This window comes from Hippocampus comes, unplaced genomic scaffold (assembly GCF_001891065.2).
Source record: "Hippocampus comes isolate QL1 unplaced genomic scaffold, H_comes_QL1_v1.1 scaffold143, whole genome shotgun sequence".
In the NCBI taxonomy this organism is placed as follows: domain Eukaryota; kingdom Metazoa; phylum Chordata; class Actinopteri; order Syngnathiformes; family Syngnathidae; genus Hippocampus; species Hippocampus comes.
Genome location: NW_017805504.1, coordinates 409489 through 429488, shown reverse-complemented (window position 1 = coordinate 429488; position 20000 = coordinate 409489). Strand labels below are relative to the sequence as shown.

The 20000-nt window shown below is 44.1% G+C and overlaps 1 protein-coding gene across 7 annotated transcripts in view; it reads right to left on the bottom strand.

The window, feature by feature from the left end:
* LOC109520362 (adhesion G protein-coupled receptor L3) overlaps positions 1-20000 on the bottom strand; it is a 105852-nt gene that overhangs the window by 76182 nt on the left and 9670 nt on the right. For all 7 annotated transcript variants that reach the window (XM_019877526.1, XM_019877527.1, XM_019877521.1 and 4 more), the window contains 2 exons: positions 7089-7271; positions 282-495 (listed from right to left, as the gene is read on the bottom strand). In XM_019877526.1, coding sequence (XP_019733085.1) covers positions 282-495; positions 7089-7143 — 269 coding nt within the window. In that variant the 5' untranslated portion in view covers positions 7144-7271. The remainder of the gene's footprint in view (positions 1-281; positions 496-7088; positions 7272-20000) is intronic.

The window sequence follows — 20000 nt, the reverse complement described above, 5'->3', positions numbered from 1 at the left end:
GTTAACAATCCATGAATAACACCAAATGTAACACACCTGTTCCCCATTTCCACCAAAGGTGTTGTAATGGAAATGAGTGGCATGACACTGGTTGACAAAATGTCGACGATGGACATTTTCACTTTTTGGACATTTCTGGGGTGTACTCACTTTTGTTGCCAGCAATTTGGACATTAAGGCCTGTGTGTTGTTATTTCTTCATCAGCGTATGATACAAAATTGATCACATCGAGCGACCAATCAGATCCGCAGTGGAGATTCCGAAGAAAAGGCGCTTTTACCTTTGCGACATGATCTTGTAGGCGTCCGGCAGGTAGCATCTGGTGTTCTCCATCTGCGCCGGGTCGGCATCGCAGATCTTGTCGTCAGTGCGCCCGTAGTTGGCGCTCTCGATCATGATGACGTCAGTGCCCGGGCAGCGCAGCTCGATGGGGTAGCCTTCGCACGACAGCTCCCGACGCACCACCGCCATGGGGATGGGCGCGCGGCTGAAGGCTGCGGGGGATGAACAAAAAGATATGGTGAAGCAGCATGTGGCTCAGCCCATCCTCCCTGTTCCAAGTTACTGAAGTGGACAAGTGACATTGTGCAAAGGGTTTCATTAGCAACGCTTGTCTTCACGCATGCACACACTTACGCTTAGGAGGTGCTCATTAGGGTGTCATTTCATTTTGTTTTAGTCATCATTCCCAAAAGGCAGCAAAGTGCTCCCGCCATTGGAAACAAAGTGGTTCAACAATAATTGGATTCATTTGGTGTTGGGGTGGGGTGATGAAAGCCTTCAATTATCTGACGTGAATTTAAGCCACCAATTTGAGTTGTTGATTTTTTTTGTTTGTTTTTTTGAGAAAGAAAAAAAAGTGGACATTTTTAAAATGCGAAAAGAGGCACCTCTGAGTACAATGCTGTACAGTTTTTGGATGGTTGTCGTCGTCTTTTTTTTTTTTTTTTGAAGAACAGTATTCAGAACTGCATCTGTCACTAAACAACCAGAATATTAGAAGCTTCTCTGAGTATCACGCAAAGAAATGTTCTATTATTGCAAAGGCTGAATTTTGGATCATTGTGGAATGAAAACAAAAACTTTTTCTATGAACCACATTTGGTCCATCTCCTGTGGCAAAATAACCATCCTCCATCCATTTTCTAATCCGGTTCTCCTCACAAGGGTCGCGGGCATGCTGGAGCCTATCCCAGCTGTTTTCAGGCAGTATGCAACTGGTTGCTAGCCAATCGCAGGGCACACATAGACTGACAACCATCCGCACTCACACTCACTCCTAGGGATAATTTAGAGTGTCCCATTAACCTGCCACACATGTTTTTGGAAAGTGGGAGGAAACCGGGGTACCCGGAGAAAACCCACGCGGGCATGGGAAGAACTCCACACAGGAAGTCCGGAGCCGGAATCGAACCCTGCACCTCTGCACTGTGAGGCCGACACGCTAACCGGCCGACCACCGGGCCACCCTGGCAAAACAACCCAAATATTTAACGTTCCTTGCTAGTATGGGGAACTTTTATTTTTTTGGGGCCATTTAAGTATTTTTAAAGTCCTCCAAGACTTTTCAATAATATTTCTATTTTAGAACTGTGTGTCCCAAAAAAAAAAAAAAAAAAAAAAAAAAACCAAAGCAGCGCAGCTCTCCAGCTCTGCAAATTTGAAAATCAGAACACTTCATAATCCCAACACGATCATTAAAAAAACATCAGAGCAGGAGGCTGCCAACATTGGCACCATCAGCGGCACTCCCCTGGCGACGACGGTAGATGTCAACGATTACCCGGTTAGTCAGCAGCTGTCGTGTAATTGCATCTGTGATGGATGGTCCTGATGCGCAAGGACACATCAACTAGTAGTGATGCTTCACCTCGATTGGCAGGACTCCTCAGGTGCCAAAAACGAAATGATGCACCTCTCCTTAAATAACCTTCTTCGAAGGGGGACTCTTGATTTCTTTGGTAAGGATCGAGAGCTGATTCTGAGTTACGTAACCCTGAAACTAAGTGGAACTAACAATGACATTTAGAAGACCATCATTAGTAATAAAATAAGGGGTCTTGTACTTCACTTCATTTTGTCTCTCATGGAAATGTGTCCTGAAGACGTTAAGGTCAGCCATCATTTGGATTTCTAAAATTGAAAGTTCTGCATGAAGATATGCGACTGTAAAAAGCTATGTAAATATTACCGCGGTAATCACCTGCATACTCCCACTCCAGTATTCACATTGCCCGCAAAATGGCGCCCAAACAATGTCTATTACGAGAGTACATCATTGGTGTCAAAGAAGTTATGTTGAAGTGATACATCGTGACTTAGAGATGTGCTTCGTATGCTGGGGAGGAGCTAAGTTTTAGCTTTTGCTATAGGGCATTCTCACAACTTTCCAGAATATGGTCGACCGGGCCTATGTGCGCGCCTGTGTGTGCGTGTGTGTTTGTACGCATACACATCGTAACAACTTCATTGAATTAATGGAAGAAAGATGGAAGACAAAGGCAGGGGGAAGACAGGGGAGCTGATTCGACACGTCAACCGTCCAGACGGGTGCCGCCCCCACGGCGAGTGATTCATCGGATTCGATTAGACCAATGGGAGCCCGTCACACCCACTTGCTGGTTTGTGGCATTATTAATCGAAGTAGCCCATTTGCAAGAGTACTTTGAAAGAAGGAGGGTCTTTGAATCGTACGCTTTTTCAATAATGCATGAGGGATTATTTATCTCCAAGTGAGAAACAGTTCAGGCAAATTGTTCTCCCAAGTAAATGATGTTTACATTTGGCCTCGAGCAACACGACTCTCAAAGGCTTTTACGCCGAGCAGAAAATTAACCAGCAAGTGAAGTGTCAAAAAGAAAGGATGGAAATACCGCATGCCATGATCGCACAATAATAACATAATTATTTCTCCAAAGCCGCTGTCACCACAATTTGTTGTGATTAGAATCGTTTGAACGCTTTCACATGCTTGGCTATCATTGGACAGCAATGATATCAATGCTGGATATTTGATTATGTATCGCCACAGATGATACAATATTATGCGTGGGTTAGTATTAGATATCACACCTGAAATAATATTTTTAGTCACCACACATACTGCCGCAAAACACAGGATAGAAATGTGGCGACGCTGATGAGGAGAAAAGTCACAAATATCACAAATTGGGTAGGTCCGCACACCGTGACAAACGCCCGCCTCGTAGCGCTCGCGTTTCCGCCCGCGGCGCTGCCGCTTGACCTCGCCGTCGATACCCGTCCTCATTAAACACCGCTGGGGCCGATACCCGGCGGCAGGAGCGATTTAAATGGCATCACTCAGTGCTTTCTCAGCGGCAAGGAGATGCTAATTCATTTATCCGGGAAGATATATACGCGAGGCGCCTATAAAACACGCAGGTGTTTAACCCCACCCTGCCACCCGCCACGCTGCTGTCAATCAACGCGCGAGGCGGGCGACTTCTGACAGCAATTTGGCGATGTAACGCGGTGACAACAGATGCCGCGGGCCGCGAGGGCCATTTTTCCCCCACTCCAAATATCAAGCCGGTATTGATTTTGCATCCATTACAGAAGGGCATAAAAACAGAAGGGATTTGTGGGTGGCGTGCCAAATGGAGATGTGATTGGTAAGTTGGATTTTCATGTACAAGACTGTATTCCTCAAATTGTGCCGTAAAGGGTTGATGATCTCGATCATGGGGTCGTCTTGAAAGGTTGGTCACGGCTTGGTCATGAGCGGGTTAATCGTGTCTGTGGGTATGCGGTGCCTGGGGATTGTCATTGTTCACACATGGACATGAATAAGATAACACATTCAAACACCGTTGCATACCAAAACAGCAGAACCGACTATAAATCACTCCCAGGTTAAAATCTTTATTGGCGTTGACTTGCGGTTTTAGATTTTTATTTGTCGGGAGCCCACAGGGCTGCGGCTGCAAATCCATAATGGTAATCCCCCAAAATATTTTCTAAATGTGAGTCACCGAAGGGATCAATTGAAGTGGGCGCGGGATTAAAGTGAATTCCCGTCAAGAAGGGAGCGTCCTCCAAGTGACACCTCTTCAAGGGCAAACCGTCAGTGGCTGTACGAGCCCAGACATTTTCCCCTCTGCCGCTTTGCGTGGCCTTGCCGTGACATTTATTACATCAGCATGCGGATTTTAGCATATGATGAATCCATCCTGACGTGGATGAATTACACGCCTGTCGTCGCGGCAATATTTTCTAAAATACTGTCATTAAATGCTCGACGATGGCTTTATTCCGCGCGATGGAGAGAAGTACCGGAGCGTATTTTGGGCGCTGAATAGCATCGCCGTGAATGGCTGTCTTTCAGTATTGACAAAATATGATGTGATACACGACAACGTCAGTGTGATCGGCTGTTTCTCAGCACTGGCAGTTCATGCGAAAGTTTGCTTTTTGTCACATTGGATGCTTGATAAGTAGGTAATTAATATTAGGGCTAACGCTTGTCTCGAGTCATTCTCAAAGTATACATTTTTCAGATGCAATTCCATTCGCGTGAATGGTTGTCTTTGAGCGCTCACTGTACAATTTTGATGTTCAATTGCATTCATCCGAAGTGTGTCATGGTTAATGACCTTCACCTTGTCTTCTAGAACACACACTCATTTATTCCCCGCCCCCTTTTTGAAGACAAGAATTGTCTTTAAAAAAAAGATTTTAAAAAAATCACTGAATTGTCTCAGTATTCTCACAGTGCATATCTGACCCTGAATAACATCAGTGAGTGAGAAAGCTGCTCTCGCAGCAGTTTTTTTTTTTTTTAGGCACATTAGAATGTCTCTCAGTTTTGACAGTTAGCTTCAATGGCTACGTCTTAGCGTTCTCACAATATGGAGTGTTTTTCTCACCCAATAGCATTAGCGTGGCTGCTTGTCTTTGAGCATTCCCCGAATGCATTTTTAACGCTACTGCGTGATCACTAATGCTCATCTCTCAGCACTTCCACAATCCGTTTCTGAGGCACGCTACCATTTGTATGAGTGACCGTCTCGCAGGTGTCTCAACACTGCCACAGCATTCTCACGGTTTTTGTTTTCCACACTGCTACCGCATTGAGGTGCAAATATAATGTGGCGCTGCCTCTGCTGCAAAGAGTCGCAGTGCTTTTTTTTTTAGGCTCAATGGCGTGAGAGTGAATTGTTGTAATCATGAACAAGATATTTTCAAATATTCAAGATGAACAGTGAGAATGTTTGTCTCCACGCATTCGCGATGAATGTGGATGCTCCTCTCTCAGAATTCACACGACATTTTTGACGCTCAACAGCTTAGCGAGAACGCTTGTTTATCTGCATTCACAATCCGTGTGAATCGTCATCTTCCGGCATTCCCAATATGCCATACGCTTGTTTCTCAGCATTCGCAAAATATATCTTTTGAGGCATAAAACCATCCGTGTGCATTTATCTCTGCATTCCCAACTAGTGCGGATTTTTGCCTCTCAGGGTTCACCCGATACGTTTGACATTCAATGGCTGGAGTGAAAATTCGTCTCTCAGCATTCTCACAATATATTTTTGAGGTACACAACCATTTTAAGTATGTTTGTGGATCCTCATTTCACAATTGCTGTGAATGGTTGTCCCTCAGCATTCATACGATTCATGTTAACATGTTTTGAGACAAAACCCGAAGTGAGAATGAGTGTCTCTGCAGTTGCAGCCAGCGCGAATGGTTGTTTCTCAGCATTCTCCCCCAATGATTGTAGCATCACACCATCAGCTTTCTCATGTGCATTTTTTTTTTTTTAGAGATAATGCCATTCATGTGAATGAGTGACTCTCTGCAGTCACAATTAGTGTGAACGCTCACCCCTCAGCATTACAATTTTGACACCCAATATTAGCACACGGGTTTTATCACAGAAACCAAGAGGGGCTGCTCATAATTGGAGGACGCGATCCATTTACGACCGATTCCCGTCTCCAAGTGTGCCATGCGGTATTAGGCGGAAAGAATATCAAATCCATCCCGGGCCCTTTCGCATGCGCAGGAACACATGATTAATGTGCCTGCTGTTTGCCGCATTGATTTTTCTATTGTTATTCACTGTGACCAAAAACAATGGTACGGGGGAGCAGTGGGCGGGAGGGCTTGGATGCTTCAGTTCTGTGCTTCAACCTGGTGACAATTGTTTTTTTTTTTTTTTTTATTGTTTTTTCTCTCTTGTCCCTGTCTGACTTATGTTACTGGCCTCAACCCTAAACCCGTAACCCTAACCTACACACGCCCCGATGCGCGTCCGTTCTTGCGTACAAAAGGAGGACTAGCGATCCCAAAGTAGGCCAGCATTCTCCGGCGCACAGCTCTCAGGGGAGGTGGAGGAATGAAATACCCTCTCTAGCGGAACATCTGCTCTATCATGACAATACACATTCAGTACTTGTCTCTCAGCGTGACGAAAAAAATACATTTTGAGGGGAAACAACAACGGGAATTGTTGTGCTGTTGTGATGCAAAGTTTGCGATGTGTCTCAGAACCGTATTGAAACGATCCATTTTCAAACAACCGCAGCATGGGTGTTCACGTTTTTCCTCTCAGCAGTCAAATTCGATTTTCTATGTTCAAATGACAGCAAAATTGCTGGTCTCTCAGCATTCAGGCAATACACTTTTTGGGATGCAGAATAATAGTGGGAAAGCCTCTCAGAACACAGTCAGATGAGACCGGCATGTTTTCTTCGATTTCTTGTTCATTTTAATGTCCGCTGCCACTACAAGGGTATCAAGTGACACAAAAGAAAACACAGAATGCCCAAAGGCTCCGTGTTTGGCTGTACATAGTTATTGATGAAAGAACTTCACGATTTTGGCCCTTTGAAAATGTCTCAATCAGCTCTTGAATTCAACTCTTAAACAGTCTGTTTTTTTGGTCAGTATATTGCGCCCAACAATGGACACAAGACGAAACAACGGTGGTCTCATTTTTTTTTCCCCCATGGCTAAATTTTGCCTCACACAAGACGAAACAATGGTGGTCTCATTTTTTTTTTTTCCCCGTGGCTAAATTTTGCCTTGAAGTATTCAAACAGTACGGATTGGAACATACCCAGAGCGGCTGGAGCAAAGAGGCTGGCGAGGACTAGCAGGCGTGCGGTCCACATGGCCTCCCCCTCGTACCGCCCGCTGCTAACGTTGAAGTTCAGCACTCAGGCCTTCAGGTCAGAAAGCAGAGCGACGGGGGCGCTCTTTGCTGCTACTTGCACCGCTCCCCGCTGATGTCCGAACCCTCCTGGGGAGAAAAAATACAAATGCAGGTTGAAATGGATTGTTTGTATCCGCAACAGACGGATTAGCGTCATGTTATGGTTTGCACTGACAGCGAGGGCTACGTTATGCTAAGGGTTTAGAGTACGGTTAATGTTTAGGGTTGCGATGGAGTTCAGTGTTCGGTTAGGTCAAAGGGCAAAACCCTCGTATCCTAAACCTAACATGAAACCCTTTTTGTCCGGTGCTGGATCAAATTTAGGGTTGGGGTTAGGTTACGGTGTAGCGTTAGCCTGAGGTGTTGTTTTGTTTAGGGTTGGGTGTAAGCGTTATGTTAGCTTACTTTAATTTGAATTTCGAGTTAGTTTTTGGTGGTTTGGGTGACGGTTCAGAGAGAGGTATGAGATTGATGAAGGTAAACATTTTGGTTATGAGTTAGAGTGTTATGATTGTGGCATGACGGGGTTTAGCGTAAAAAAAGATTCACGAAGCGTTTTAATGCATCCTTTGAATTCCAGTGAACTCTTGACATACACTCCATGTGAATTTTCCATATTTATACAATGAGGTTGATGGTCTATAATCTGATGAGCTCTCACCCCCCTTTAGTGGCATTATCGCATGATCTCCAATGATTGGGACTTCTCTGATCCAAACGCAGACGCGATCTGCTTCAAAGACATAATCCCCGCAAAGTGATGCAAAGGCAAAGGGCGGCACACTCAATCCCACCGTATTGAAGAGAGTACTTTCCCAAAGATGGAGGCTTCATATTAGCCCATGGGCAATGGGTTCACTAGCCCTGCCCCCTGCGCTCGATATACTCGAGACATGTCGGGGCAATGATTGCGCTGGCACATAACTATTTTATAATCCTAATCCCGACTATCCCGTAATCTGAGATTAGTGTAATCAGATTGTTTATGTTGGAGATAATAAAGGGTTTATGAAGAGGGCGGCTATCATGAATCCAAGGTGCAGCGCTTAAACCTGCAACGGTTTGACCTTTGGAGGAGGCACTTGATCAAGGCTTTCTGCAACTCCATTTCAGCAACAGCGGGGAATAGCCGGTTCGGGTTGGGATTAGCTGTTTGAGTGGTTAGTGAAAGAGAATTTAGGGTTTGGGGTCAGTGTTTAAAGACTGGGTTTAGGGTGGAGGTTTTGGATTTCGAGTTAGTGTCAAGGTTTAGGGGAGAGTGGAAAAGAGTTTGGGTGATGGGTAAACCGCCCCATAAATACACCAGGCTATGGCGCAAATCTTCGTTGAGAGAAATGTTGAAATTTAACATTTATTCTCCACATTTTTACAGGATTGGAAAACGTTAAGAATGTTTGTGTCATGTTTGTCCCGCTACAGAAATCATATTAAAACAAAAAATATACCCCCCCCCCATTTTTTCCCATTTTCAAACATTTTTGAAAAAGCTCCAGGGAGCCACTGGGGCGGCGCTCAAGAGCCGCAGGTTGCCGAATTTAGAGATAGGATTAAGCTAAGGTATATTGGGCGGAGGTTTAGGTTAAGGGTATACAGTAGGTTGAGGATATGTGTTTTGGGTATTGGAATCTTGTCCTTTTCAGATATCAAGTATATGCAGTTTAATGCAGGCTGTCCGCTGAGAAATGCCACTTGAAGAAGACTCGACTATAACAGCATTTAATTTGCTCCCTAAATAAATGAAAACAAGTACGGGAAGTGGCACCAGCCGCCGAGTGAGAACATCATAAAATATATATTTATGAGAACCGCTTTGGAGGAGGTTAAAAAAAAAAAGTAGGGAAAAAAAAACAAACAAGCTAGTCATCCAGCTATGCCAACGTGTCTTGTATTCCAGAAGGAGTCTCGTGTGATCCATTACGGCACTGACGTTTCAAGGGTACCTCTAGTGAGGGAGATTTAAGATAACTCCCTTAGATACTTTGGCCAATGTTTAGCGAGTCCACTGATGACTCTTCTAAGCAACATCAAGGAGACCACATTACCACAACACACGATTGGAAAAGTCATTTTCATCTGTTTTCCTGACATTTATTGCTATTAAACAGTGCACATTTGGCCTTCCCGTTCCTTCTGATATTTACACACCACCCTATTTAGGTATTTAACGCTCAAGATTCGGTCACTTTGATGGACCAAGTGAAACCTGACGAGTTCAGGTCAGACCAGATGATCACACTGAGCGCCTCAGATTTGTCAGGTGAACACACGGCAACCCAACACTGGCTAATTGCTCGAGAACTGAGTAAAACTGGCTTCACTCGTTGCTCCAGAAGCACCACAAATGAGACATTTCTACCCTTGACTATGAATTTGCTGTGCAACAGGGCAAATCCGGCATTAAACTTTAAAAACGGATTTTAAACAAAGCCTGGTGAGTCCTTTTTTTTTTTTTTTTTGCTTTCAAGCGCCATAAAAGCTGGCTACTCAACAAAGCAGTCAATGAAGAAGAAAAAAAACCTCCTCCCTTATATATTTCGCGTATTCAAATACACAACTCCAAATTTACATGTTGGCCACTGCGCTCTGAGTGTGACACAAATGTTCGGTGGACAAAAGAGAGCTTTCATTTCCAGAGCAGCCATGCTACAAACACACCAAAGCCCAGACGTGTTACCTCAATCCTCAGCGATATCTGACGGGGTCAGTTACACGCACGCACACACACACGCGCACACACACACACACACACACACACACACACATTTTGGTCTTCCGAGTCACACCCTCCTAACATATTGTAATGAAGTGGGATTGCATTCCGATGACCGCGTCCTTATCTTGGATGGGCGTGGGCAATCGTAGGAGCGAGGCTGGCCGTGTGCATTTATGCAAATGAGGTGTGTAATGAAAGGTTCATCTGTGGCAGCGTTCTCATAGGTTTTGATTGATGAGCACTCGCCAAGGGAAATCTTCAGCGCTCTGTGATTAAAACCAAGACGGTCAGATATGAGATTTGGGAAGCGGGGGAAATAGTAGAGGACACAACATTCAAACTCATCTTATTTTACACACACACAAAAAAAGAAAAGTGGCTACCAGATGATTTGATGTTTTTAAAAAAAATGTGCCCGCCGTGCAAGGATGCGGGTGGATTTGTCACCATTTTGCAAGCCATAAAAATAGGAATTATTCCTTTCCTGGGAACCATTTCACTCCATTTTTGACTCAGTAATACACACAGAAGATCAATTCTAAAGTGAATTTAGTAAAATGGGTCATTAGAAACATTTGGGGGCTTTTGGGGAGTGTATCAATTACGCTGCATTTTCCAGTTTTGGCAGCAGGGCTCACTGTTTACTGTATTGCAAAAGACTACATTTACGGTAACATACTTAGCCGTTAGCATCTGGTCAGCTCTTAACTTCCTGTCACATTGCGTGGTGGTGGAGGACCCCAAAAAGCAGGCAAGAGGGAGGAGCAGGGTGTACTTGACAAATTGTATTAAAACATAGAGAAAACTAAATCCAAAACAAACAAAGTCCAAAGTATCAAACAAAAATCATGACTGAAGCTAAAACATATCAGTGACCGAAACATGACTGAAACAAACCTGACAGCAGCAAACAATGACCTGACACCGAGTGGTTGTGCCGGGAGTCCTTTTAAAGCAATAATTCCATAATGACCAACAGGTGTGCAGCTGCAGGGAGAGCCCTACAGTGCCACCTGTTGGTCACAAACAGAATCATGACACTTCCACCACTATCAATTACAATCAAAGACCTTTTGCTTTATCTTGAAAAGTTTACCACCAGGCTTTCATTCATAGGGCGATACAGAGCACAAAAATAGTCAAATAGGACTGAATGGATGGGGGGGGGGGGTTCTGTGGCAACGAGGTGAAGGTTGAATGTATTGGAAAGCTGAAGATGAATAGGCCGTGACATCCCTGAAGCTTGACAACGCGCACGGCAAGGCATCCACTCGCACAATTGGCTCCCCGCGAGGGACCCCAACGTAGTCAGCCACTGACAGGCAGATAATAGCGCTAACTTTAGCCCGCGCGCTCGCCGACTGGTACTCCATGATCAGCCTCTTGAGTGTGACTGATGGCTCGGCTTAAGTAATGGGACGGCCCGAAGCCCCCCCCCGCAACCCAACTCTCCCCTCCTGAGCACAACCTGATTCATGAGAGGAAATGACACGTATAAAATGACAAGATGCACAGCGGGGATTATCGCACAGCAGATTGACTCAAGGTGGACCTGGTTACCACGGCAACACGCCATTGGTCAGGCACCAGAGCAAATTGGCATGCTCTGTCCACAACGGAGGCGTTCGGGTTTGTTCGGATCGTAAAAACCCTTGTGACCTCAACACGTATGGATTTTACCGTCAATATATTGCATAGCCGTTGTGCCGACGCGAGCGGTTTTTACGCGAATGGGGTCGGCGGCATTGGCGGGGTCGTTGGGATGATGGATGATCGGCCTGGCAAAACATGACCGAACCTTTATCGGGACGACTGTCATGTAATTCTTGAGGCACGGTAAAGTCCGTCAGCAAGGAGCCCGCTTGAAACGTCACTCGTTGAAACGCCGTTGCTGAAACTGGGATAAATGTGACTTTTTTTGCATTGCGGCAGAGTCACTTAGACCGCTCAAAATCCGACAAGTCTACACCAAAACACTGCCCACTAAAATAGTTTCTTGCCATGGTTTTCGTTCTGCTCAGGCACGGGGTGAATTCAGTCTTTTCTCCATAGCTCCAGAGTCCCTTTAATGGACCACTTAAAACCTGACAAGCAAGTCTAGATGATAATCCTTGCCCGCCCGCTTAAAAGCTTTGTATGGTAGGAACTTAGCATTGTCATTCTGATCAGCCCATTACTCTAGAACATAGCGAATTTGACTTTTTTTCGTTGCGCCAGCGTTACTAGCTGGACTAATTGGAACCTGACAAGCAAGTCTCGACTACAAGACTGCCTCCCGTAAGTTTCTTCAAGTATAAACAAGGCAGCTTTACCGAGTTATCGCTCAGCTCTGGAACAGACTGAATTTCCCAGTGGCTCCAAAGTGACTTAGACGCAACAGAAGGCTCTTTCGCTCTTTCCAAAGTTAAGTTTCACACTTCTTTCTTTTGTAGGCTTACTTGTATTTGACTTCAGGTCTCAATTTCCTCCTGACTAACACCACATGCATAATTTCCCACTTCATTCCCAGTCAGATTTAAGGAGGAGGAGGAAAAAAAAAACAACGAGACACAAACACACAAATATGCCCGCACACACACGCGCACACACAAAAACATCAATTTCAGCTCGGCGTCCGCATCCTCACTCCACCAATGTCAATAGCACTGATCCCAACAGCGCGTTGCATTTCAATATCATTATCTGATGCCGTGCACAAAATCTAATGAAATCTTGAAAACAGGAATTGCACAGCGTCCTCCGCGAGGCGATACACTCAATCCAGAAGTGATTACCACGTTAATAACACCTTCCATCTGCTCTCTGGGACTTTTTTTGGAGGGCCTCAAAACAACAAAATAAACAAAAACAGAGAAGATTCATTTCGATGGCATTTCCCAAACATTTTAAGCCACGCACCCTTTCAACGGCCCGGACGGAGATGGCGCGCCGCGCCCCCGACGCATACCCCGTCAAAGCAGAGCGTATTGGGAGTCTCACAGCTGCAGTTGAGGAAAACAGGTGACACACCACCTCTCCCCGACAACTCGGAAACAACGTCGAAACAAAGCATCTTCAGAATCAATTTTGTATTTTAGACAAAATTCTAAAAATTAAAAAAAAAAAAAAAAAACACATACACAACAGTTTGGGAATCCGTAATCTCGTGAGTCAAGGTGAGAAAAAAATTCAGATGTTTTTCTCAAAATTTTAACGCATTCACTGCCGTGGCCATTCTTATTCGTCAACCAGATTCCAAGCATCGACTGCATCTGATGTATAAATTTGTCACGTACGTTCATCAGTGCGGAAGAGGGCCTCGCCCAGCTTGTTGCTGAAAATTCAGGTTGGTCAGCAATGGCAAACAGATCCCTGTAGATGGCGGCATTGGATCGTTTTGGATTTGAGATCAGCACAGCTTTTGAGTAGAAGAGAAGCCTTTGCTGCGTGATCTCAGCTTGTCACGTCAATTAGGATGTTTGTTTTCTTATCTTATCTTATTATACTCTGTGGGTCTTGAAAGACCAGCCATAATGCTCTAAAACGGCTGGCAACATGTGGAACTCTGCTTTGAAAACCGGCTGTCGGTGAATGAGTCATGAAAGAGGTTCCCACACCACAATTTGTCTAACTTTTCAGATGAACCTTCTGCAATCTCGTGGCTCTGGGTGAGCTAAAAAGAGATGACGCAAAAAAAAAAAAAAAATCAACTGAGGCCTTCCTGATTGCTAACACTTTTCCCAAAGGCCCTCCTTCAGAACATGCAACAGATAATCGTCTTTAATGGAGTGGGGGGGGTTCCCCAAGCCGCAGGGAGGAGGCGTCCGCCAAGCATGCGAGTGTCGAGTGCGCGCCGTCATCAGGCAGTCCTCCGACGAGAAGTGAATGGAGTTTGATTGGCCTGGGCAAACATCCTCACGGGGTACGTCTCGGAACAAAGAGAGCAACAGACGCCTCTCTTGTCGAGGCAAATGCTCTCAGGGCTTCAAGAACAAAAAGAATCATCGCCGCCGGTCTCGAGGTGCCTGATCCGAGCCAGACCTCAAATAGCCGATGATAGATGGCTTTGCTCCTTGAATCCTGAGCAAGTCTTTTTTTTTTTTTTTTTTTTTTTTTTTTATACCGCTGTCAACCAGTGTCTTCTATTTACTGTAAGCAGGACACAGCAGGATTTTTTTCAGTTGTTTTTTTTTTTTTTTTTTTGCACAGCACATTTTTTTACTCATAGCAGCAGTTTAATTAGAGAAAATTGATATTTATTTATTTATTTATACAGTGATCCCTCGCTACTTCGCGGTTCGTTTATCACGGCTTCAGTGCATCACGGATTTTTTCAAACATTTTTTTTTTTTTTTAATATGCATGGAGTACAGTACTGTATATGTTGCTCTGTGTGACTCGCTGTTGTTTCGCAGCTTCTCGCGGACCGTTTGCAGACTTTTTGCGGACTTAAAAAAATAATAATAATAATAATTTTTAATTTTTTTTTTTTTTACCTGTACTGTATATGTTAACTGGTCGCTACTTTGCGGATTTTCGTTTTATCGCGGGTGGTTTTGGTCGCCATTAACCGCGATAAACCAGGGATTACTGTACATCCAAGGAAGATGTGTAAAGAATTCATTTCAATGTTTTATGTACTTTTTTTTTTTAAATATAATGTATTTTTGGGACTTTTTCTTGTGCCAGAATCCAAGAAAAGAAATCGAGGACATACCTTGTACGTGAGGGATATGTTAATTCATCCAATCATGTTTTAAAATGTAGGGACATCAGCATTTTGATGTATTTAGTTCAGAAAAGTTAATTTATTCGTTTATTTTATACCATTCTTTTAATTGGTGTATACGGCCTAACCACTGTATGTATTTATTTTATTTATTTATTTATTTTTACTTAAATCAATTGTTTCGTGGAGGAGGAAGAATGGTTCAAAGTCAATGAAATATGAAGTAATGTGGTAATTTGTCCGGTTAAATATCTGATGTGTTTTGAACATTCATTAAGTTCATCAAACTGATTTATTTTAGAGTTGGGTCCAGATTTAAATCAATTGAAAAGAATGACTGAAATGAAAGAAATAAAATCATATCTCAATCATTTATTTCATGGCTGAAACGTTAGATGTTGATTAATGAATTTTTTTGGTGGTAAAATGTAACGACATATGTGAATCAAAATTCATTGCAATGACTTGACTATTTGTTAAAAAAAAAAAAAACACTCCACAGAGAAGCCTTGGTAAAAGCACTTCTCCTGCGCAGTAATCGAAAGCCGCACTGGCCCCAGGCTCAAAGAGAGAGCCGAATTAGGCCCTTCTGTTACAGTCGCCGCCATTAAAAATGCACAACATGGATTAGAGTAAAGGATTTGGATTGATACAAACGAGGGCTGAGGGATTAGACCGGAAAGAAGAAGAAACGTAATCTTGCCCGAGAGGGGGATATATACGGCGCACCACAGCACATTCTCTTCCACGCCGAGTGGCGCCATCACCAACGCAGTCCTCGGTCCAACTCCCTAATTGTACTCCGGTGCCATCCTACTCGTCCACTTGTTCCACAAACAACTGTTGGGCCCACTCGAAGCGAGGGAGGCGCTAATGGCCTCAACCCTCTCAGAAAGGTGCAGGCGTTCATTACAGTGAGAGTGTGGCCAAATTGATCAATCAACAAAAGAATGCAATTTCTGCAGGAATTGCATGTGAATGGCGATCGAGCTGAAGCTAAACTGAGAAGCTGTGCAATTAATGAATGAAACGTAATTATGGAAAACGTTGTCATGCGGGACCAAGCAGGCCCTTTGGTCAATGTTACTCACGCGGACAAATTCACTGGTTCATGTTTATCTATTCGACAGTTGTTGCCAACCCCCCAAGCACATCTTCACTCACTACTCACCGTGCATACCGCCGCCACTGCACCACAAAAGTGCAACGAAATGGAACAGACACAACCCATCCAAGAGACAAGAGAACATGGAACAGGAATCCACCAGGTCACTTTTTACAGAACCCCGTTTGTGCAAAAGAAAAGAAAGAAACGAAAGCGGAGGAGGGGGGAAAAAAAAAACTAGCCCCAGACTAAGCTCCTGTAAGGGGAGCACAGTATGGATTATGTATTATTAATGAATTATGTAACTACACTGTGCCACACTCTACAGTTTGTTGTCAGTATTTGCATTTGTTTTGATTTTTGCTTTGTTTAATTCCGCTGTGTGCCGCCAGGTCGTCGTGAGACTCCTTTCTTAATTTGGCTTCCCTGGAATAATAAAGGTTAAATAAATAAATGTTAAAAACGTCCTAGTCCTACGAGCTTCCCGGTAGTCTTTTGTTCTTCAGCTCTGACGTGCAGTCATCCCAGCGATAAATTGACTCAAAACAAGTTCCCCAATTGATGCCGCTTGGGTCCCCCGCTTCCCCCGACGGCTGTGACCCATCACTCATTTTCCAATCTCGTTGCGGGAGGATCCATCACACTTGATGGCGCCGCTCAACTTTGGAGATGGTAACAGACTTTTAGCGGGATGGGCTTTAATTCATCCCTTAATGAGACGTGGCTATCATTATTCTCGTGGAGAGAGGCTTTTTTTTTTTTCAAATTGTCTGCCGACGAGTCGCCAAAGTATCCATTCTGAATTTGTCTCTACAGTTCCTTCCACTCCCAGTGGACATATTTGCCTGGAAATATGAGTGCCATCAGTGATGCCTTTGCGCAGATGATGTTATTCTACTCACCAGCCTGAGGAGTCAGCTGTGTGTGTTGGATGTCCATCAGAGAAACCCCGCCCCGCCCCGCCCCGCCACGGCCCACGCCACCGCCAACTCCCCCCGCCCATGTCCAAACCAACTGGTCCAGGGAATCCAGTGCCAGTAGCTTGATGAGACAGGTCTCTGCGCTGAGACTTTGGCACCCACGAATGAGTGTGTTGTCCCCTTTCCAAATTGTTTCATTTTTTTTGTCGTTCTCAAAATAGAAAGAAAAAAAAAAATCAGTGCCCAAATCCAGTTTTGCTGAGCTACATGCAAATCTCAACTCAACTCAACTCAACTCAACTGTATTTCTAGAGCACTTTTAAACAACCACCGCCGTATACAAAGTGCTGTACATGGAGCAAATATATATATATATATAGCAATAAAAAATAAAATAACAACGAAGACAGTAGAAAGCACAAAAACAATAAAAATAAAAATCAGGTCTAAGTCATGCTGAGTCAAAAGCCAAAGAATACAAATGCGTTTTGAGACGGGTTTTAAAAATGGGCAGTGAGGGGCCTTGCTGAACGCTCAATTGGACGTCAATCCAAAGAGAGGGACCAATAACGGAAAAGGCTGGGTCCCCTCTGAGCCTCCGCTTAGTCCTTGGCACCTCTAATAATGTCTGGTCCGCAGACTTAAGGCGCCGGGCAGGTGGGCAGATGTGAAGGGGCGGGGGAGCTCGGTGAGGTAAGGTGTAGCAAGGCCAATTAAAGGTTTGAAAACAAATCATAGGATCTTAAAAAGAACTCTTAAAATGTATAGGGATCCAGTGAATGGATGCCAGAGTTGCAATTATGTGCTCCCTCTTACGAGTACCAGTCAAGAGGTGAGCAGCAGCATTCTGGACCAACTGGAGACGCTTAATGGAGGATTGGCTGACTCCAAAGTAAAGTGCTTTACAGTAATCCAGCCGGGATGTGACGACGGCATGAATTACTGTTTCAAAGTGCTCATGAGAAAGGAGAGGTTTGACTTGAGCCAGCTGACCTAAGATGAAAGAAGCTGGATTTAACAACGGCACCGTCTCTATATCTCTATATCTATCATGAGTCGATATCTCAAGAAGCTCCACGGAAAGTTTGCCACTTTGAAGCAGTTTTTACCTTCGAAATTCATAGGATCGCGGTAAAAAAATCAATCCATGCATGTTTTGACCCAGGGTCTGGTCATCGGGGCAACAATCTAAGCAGAGAAGCCCAGACTTCCCTCCCCCGTGGCCATTTTATCCAGCTCCCGACGCATGTATGGTTTAAGCTAGAAGCCAAGAACAACATCGGGGCATTCTGTGCATTCTCGGTTTATGTGTACTTTTGGAACAGGACTTGCGCAGCGACTGATGACATTTCATAAGGTCACAAGGACATAAGAACGGACACAAATATCAATTGAGAAATATTCAGAGCCGATCTTGTGTGTCCTGTGTCATCCCGGAGTCTCCCCCCAATGGGACACTCCTGCAACACTTCACCAGGGAGGCCTCCAGAGGGATCCTAACCAGATGCCAGCGCCACCTGATCCAGCTCCTCTCGATGCGGAGGAGCAGCAGCTGTACTCTGAGTCCCTCCCAGAGGACATAGATTCTCACACTATCACGAAAGGAGAGCCAGGACAAAACTCATTTCGACCACTTGGATCCGAGATGTTGTTCATTCAGTCACGACCTAAAAGCTTGTGATTACAGGTGAGGGGTGGGGACGTAAATCGACCGATAACACAAGAGTTTCGCCTTTTGGCTCAGCTCCCTCGTCACCATGATAGACCAATGCAGAGTCCAAATGACTGCAGATTCTGTATCGGCCCTTCTGTCAATGTCCCTGACCCTAACCGGCAGTCGGGGAAAAAAAGATTCCACAGCATTCTCGCACATTGGACGTGTCCTGTAATTTATGTGATTACTACTCTCGTCAAGTTGCTCATAATTACATTACTATTGTGCAGCGTGACAGTTTGATCGCACAATAGAAATAAACAGAATGAGGCAGCAAGGTAGGTACTTCTCTTTTGGCCTGACCTGACCTAGAAAGACGCAAGGAGGTGTTGTCACTCAAATTTCAAGGGCTTGGTCGCCACGGAAGCCAGTTTTGCACTTTTCAAAGCGGAAAACCGGAGGATTGTTTGGCATTGTGTCACACCGCAACCGGATATGTTGGACATTGTTCCATTGGGAAATCCGCCGAGGTGGCTGAAATCACCGGCGGCGATTATGAAAAAAAAAAAACAGATTAACGGCAACACATTTCTGTGGACACACCTGAATGGTCGGGGAGCAGTTTTATGCGCCTCTCCCTTCGGGAAATGTCTGTTTTAGGACTTTGAAAGCCCATTTCACTCTGCCGGAGGCAAAATCTTGCAGTCGAGCTGATTCGAGTTTAGGCGAAGATTTTAAGACTTATTTACTGATCTTAGCTTGTGGAAGGATGGATATTTTATTTTTTTTCCTTCCACAAAAATTGATAATGCTGCATTTTGATTGACAGTGCGTGGTCATAAGGTCCCATTATGGTAATCGCAGCGGCTGTACAGCTGAACCTCAATGGAGCAGCAGACTCAAATTAATATGTGCACTCCTCTATTGCTTTTTCAGTCGAAAAACATTCGTTTTATCATTGCACTGGACGACACTCTCCACACACAGAAGCCATTTGAATACCGCGGCACAAGCGTGAACTTTCTGAGACGAGCGAAAGCGACGGCACTGAACGATTCGCCACATCAAATCCAGTCCAGTTCATCTGAACTTTAATGAATTCTACCAGTCGTCGAGCAGTCGTACACCAATAAAGTTTTCTCTTGTTTTATGCGCGGGCCGAAGTGTGTCTATTTAGTTAAAAGGCCGCCTGCCATTTTTCAGACAGACGCGACGGCTTTGAATAAATTATGTAAACTTTTTTTTTTTTTTGTCCTTGTGCCAAACAGTGCATCTACTGAATAATAATGACGACTGCGGCTGCAGATGCAAAATATCAAGCGCGCAGGCCGAGCGGCCATCAGGAATGACAAAAAAAGATGATTATTATAAAAATGATGCAGTATTCACGATGTACCAGCATTTTATTCTTTCACAAATATAATCCAGTTTATTTGATTTCTGCACCGCTTTATCAATTATATAAAATGTAATTTGGTTGTTTAGGCAACATACGTATTTTTAGAAAGTTTTAGTTTGAGAAATACTGTAGGTAATAGGACCAATCAAATTGCATTGAACTTTATTTCACTTACTTCATGAACAGCATATATGTAATTAGCATTCTAGGTAATTATTTTTTAGAAATAGTTTCCGTCTTTTATTATGCAGTTAAATGTAAAAAAAAAAAAAAAAAAAAAAAAAAAAAAAAAAAAAAAAAAAAAATTTTAAATTTTT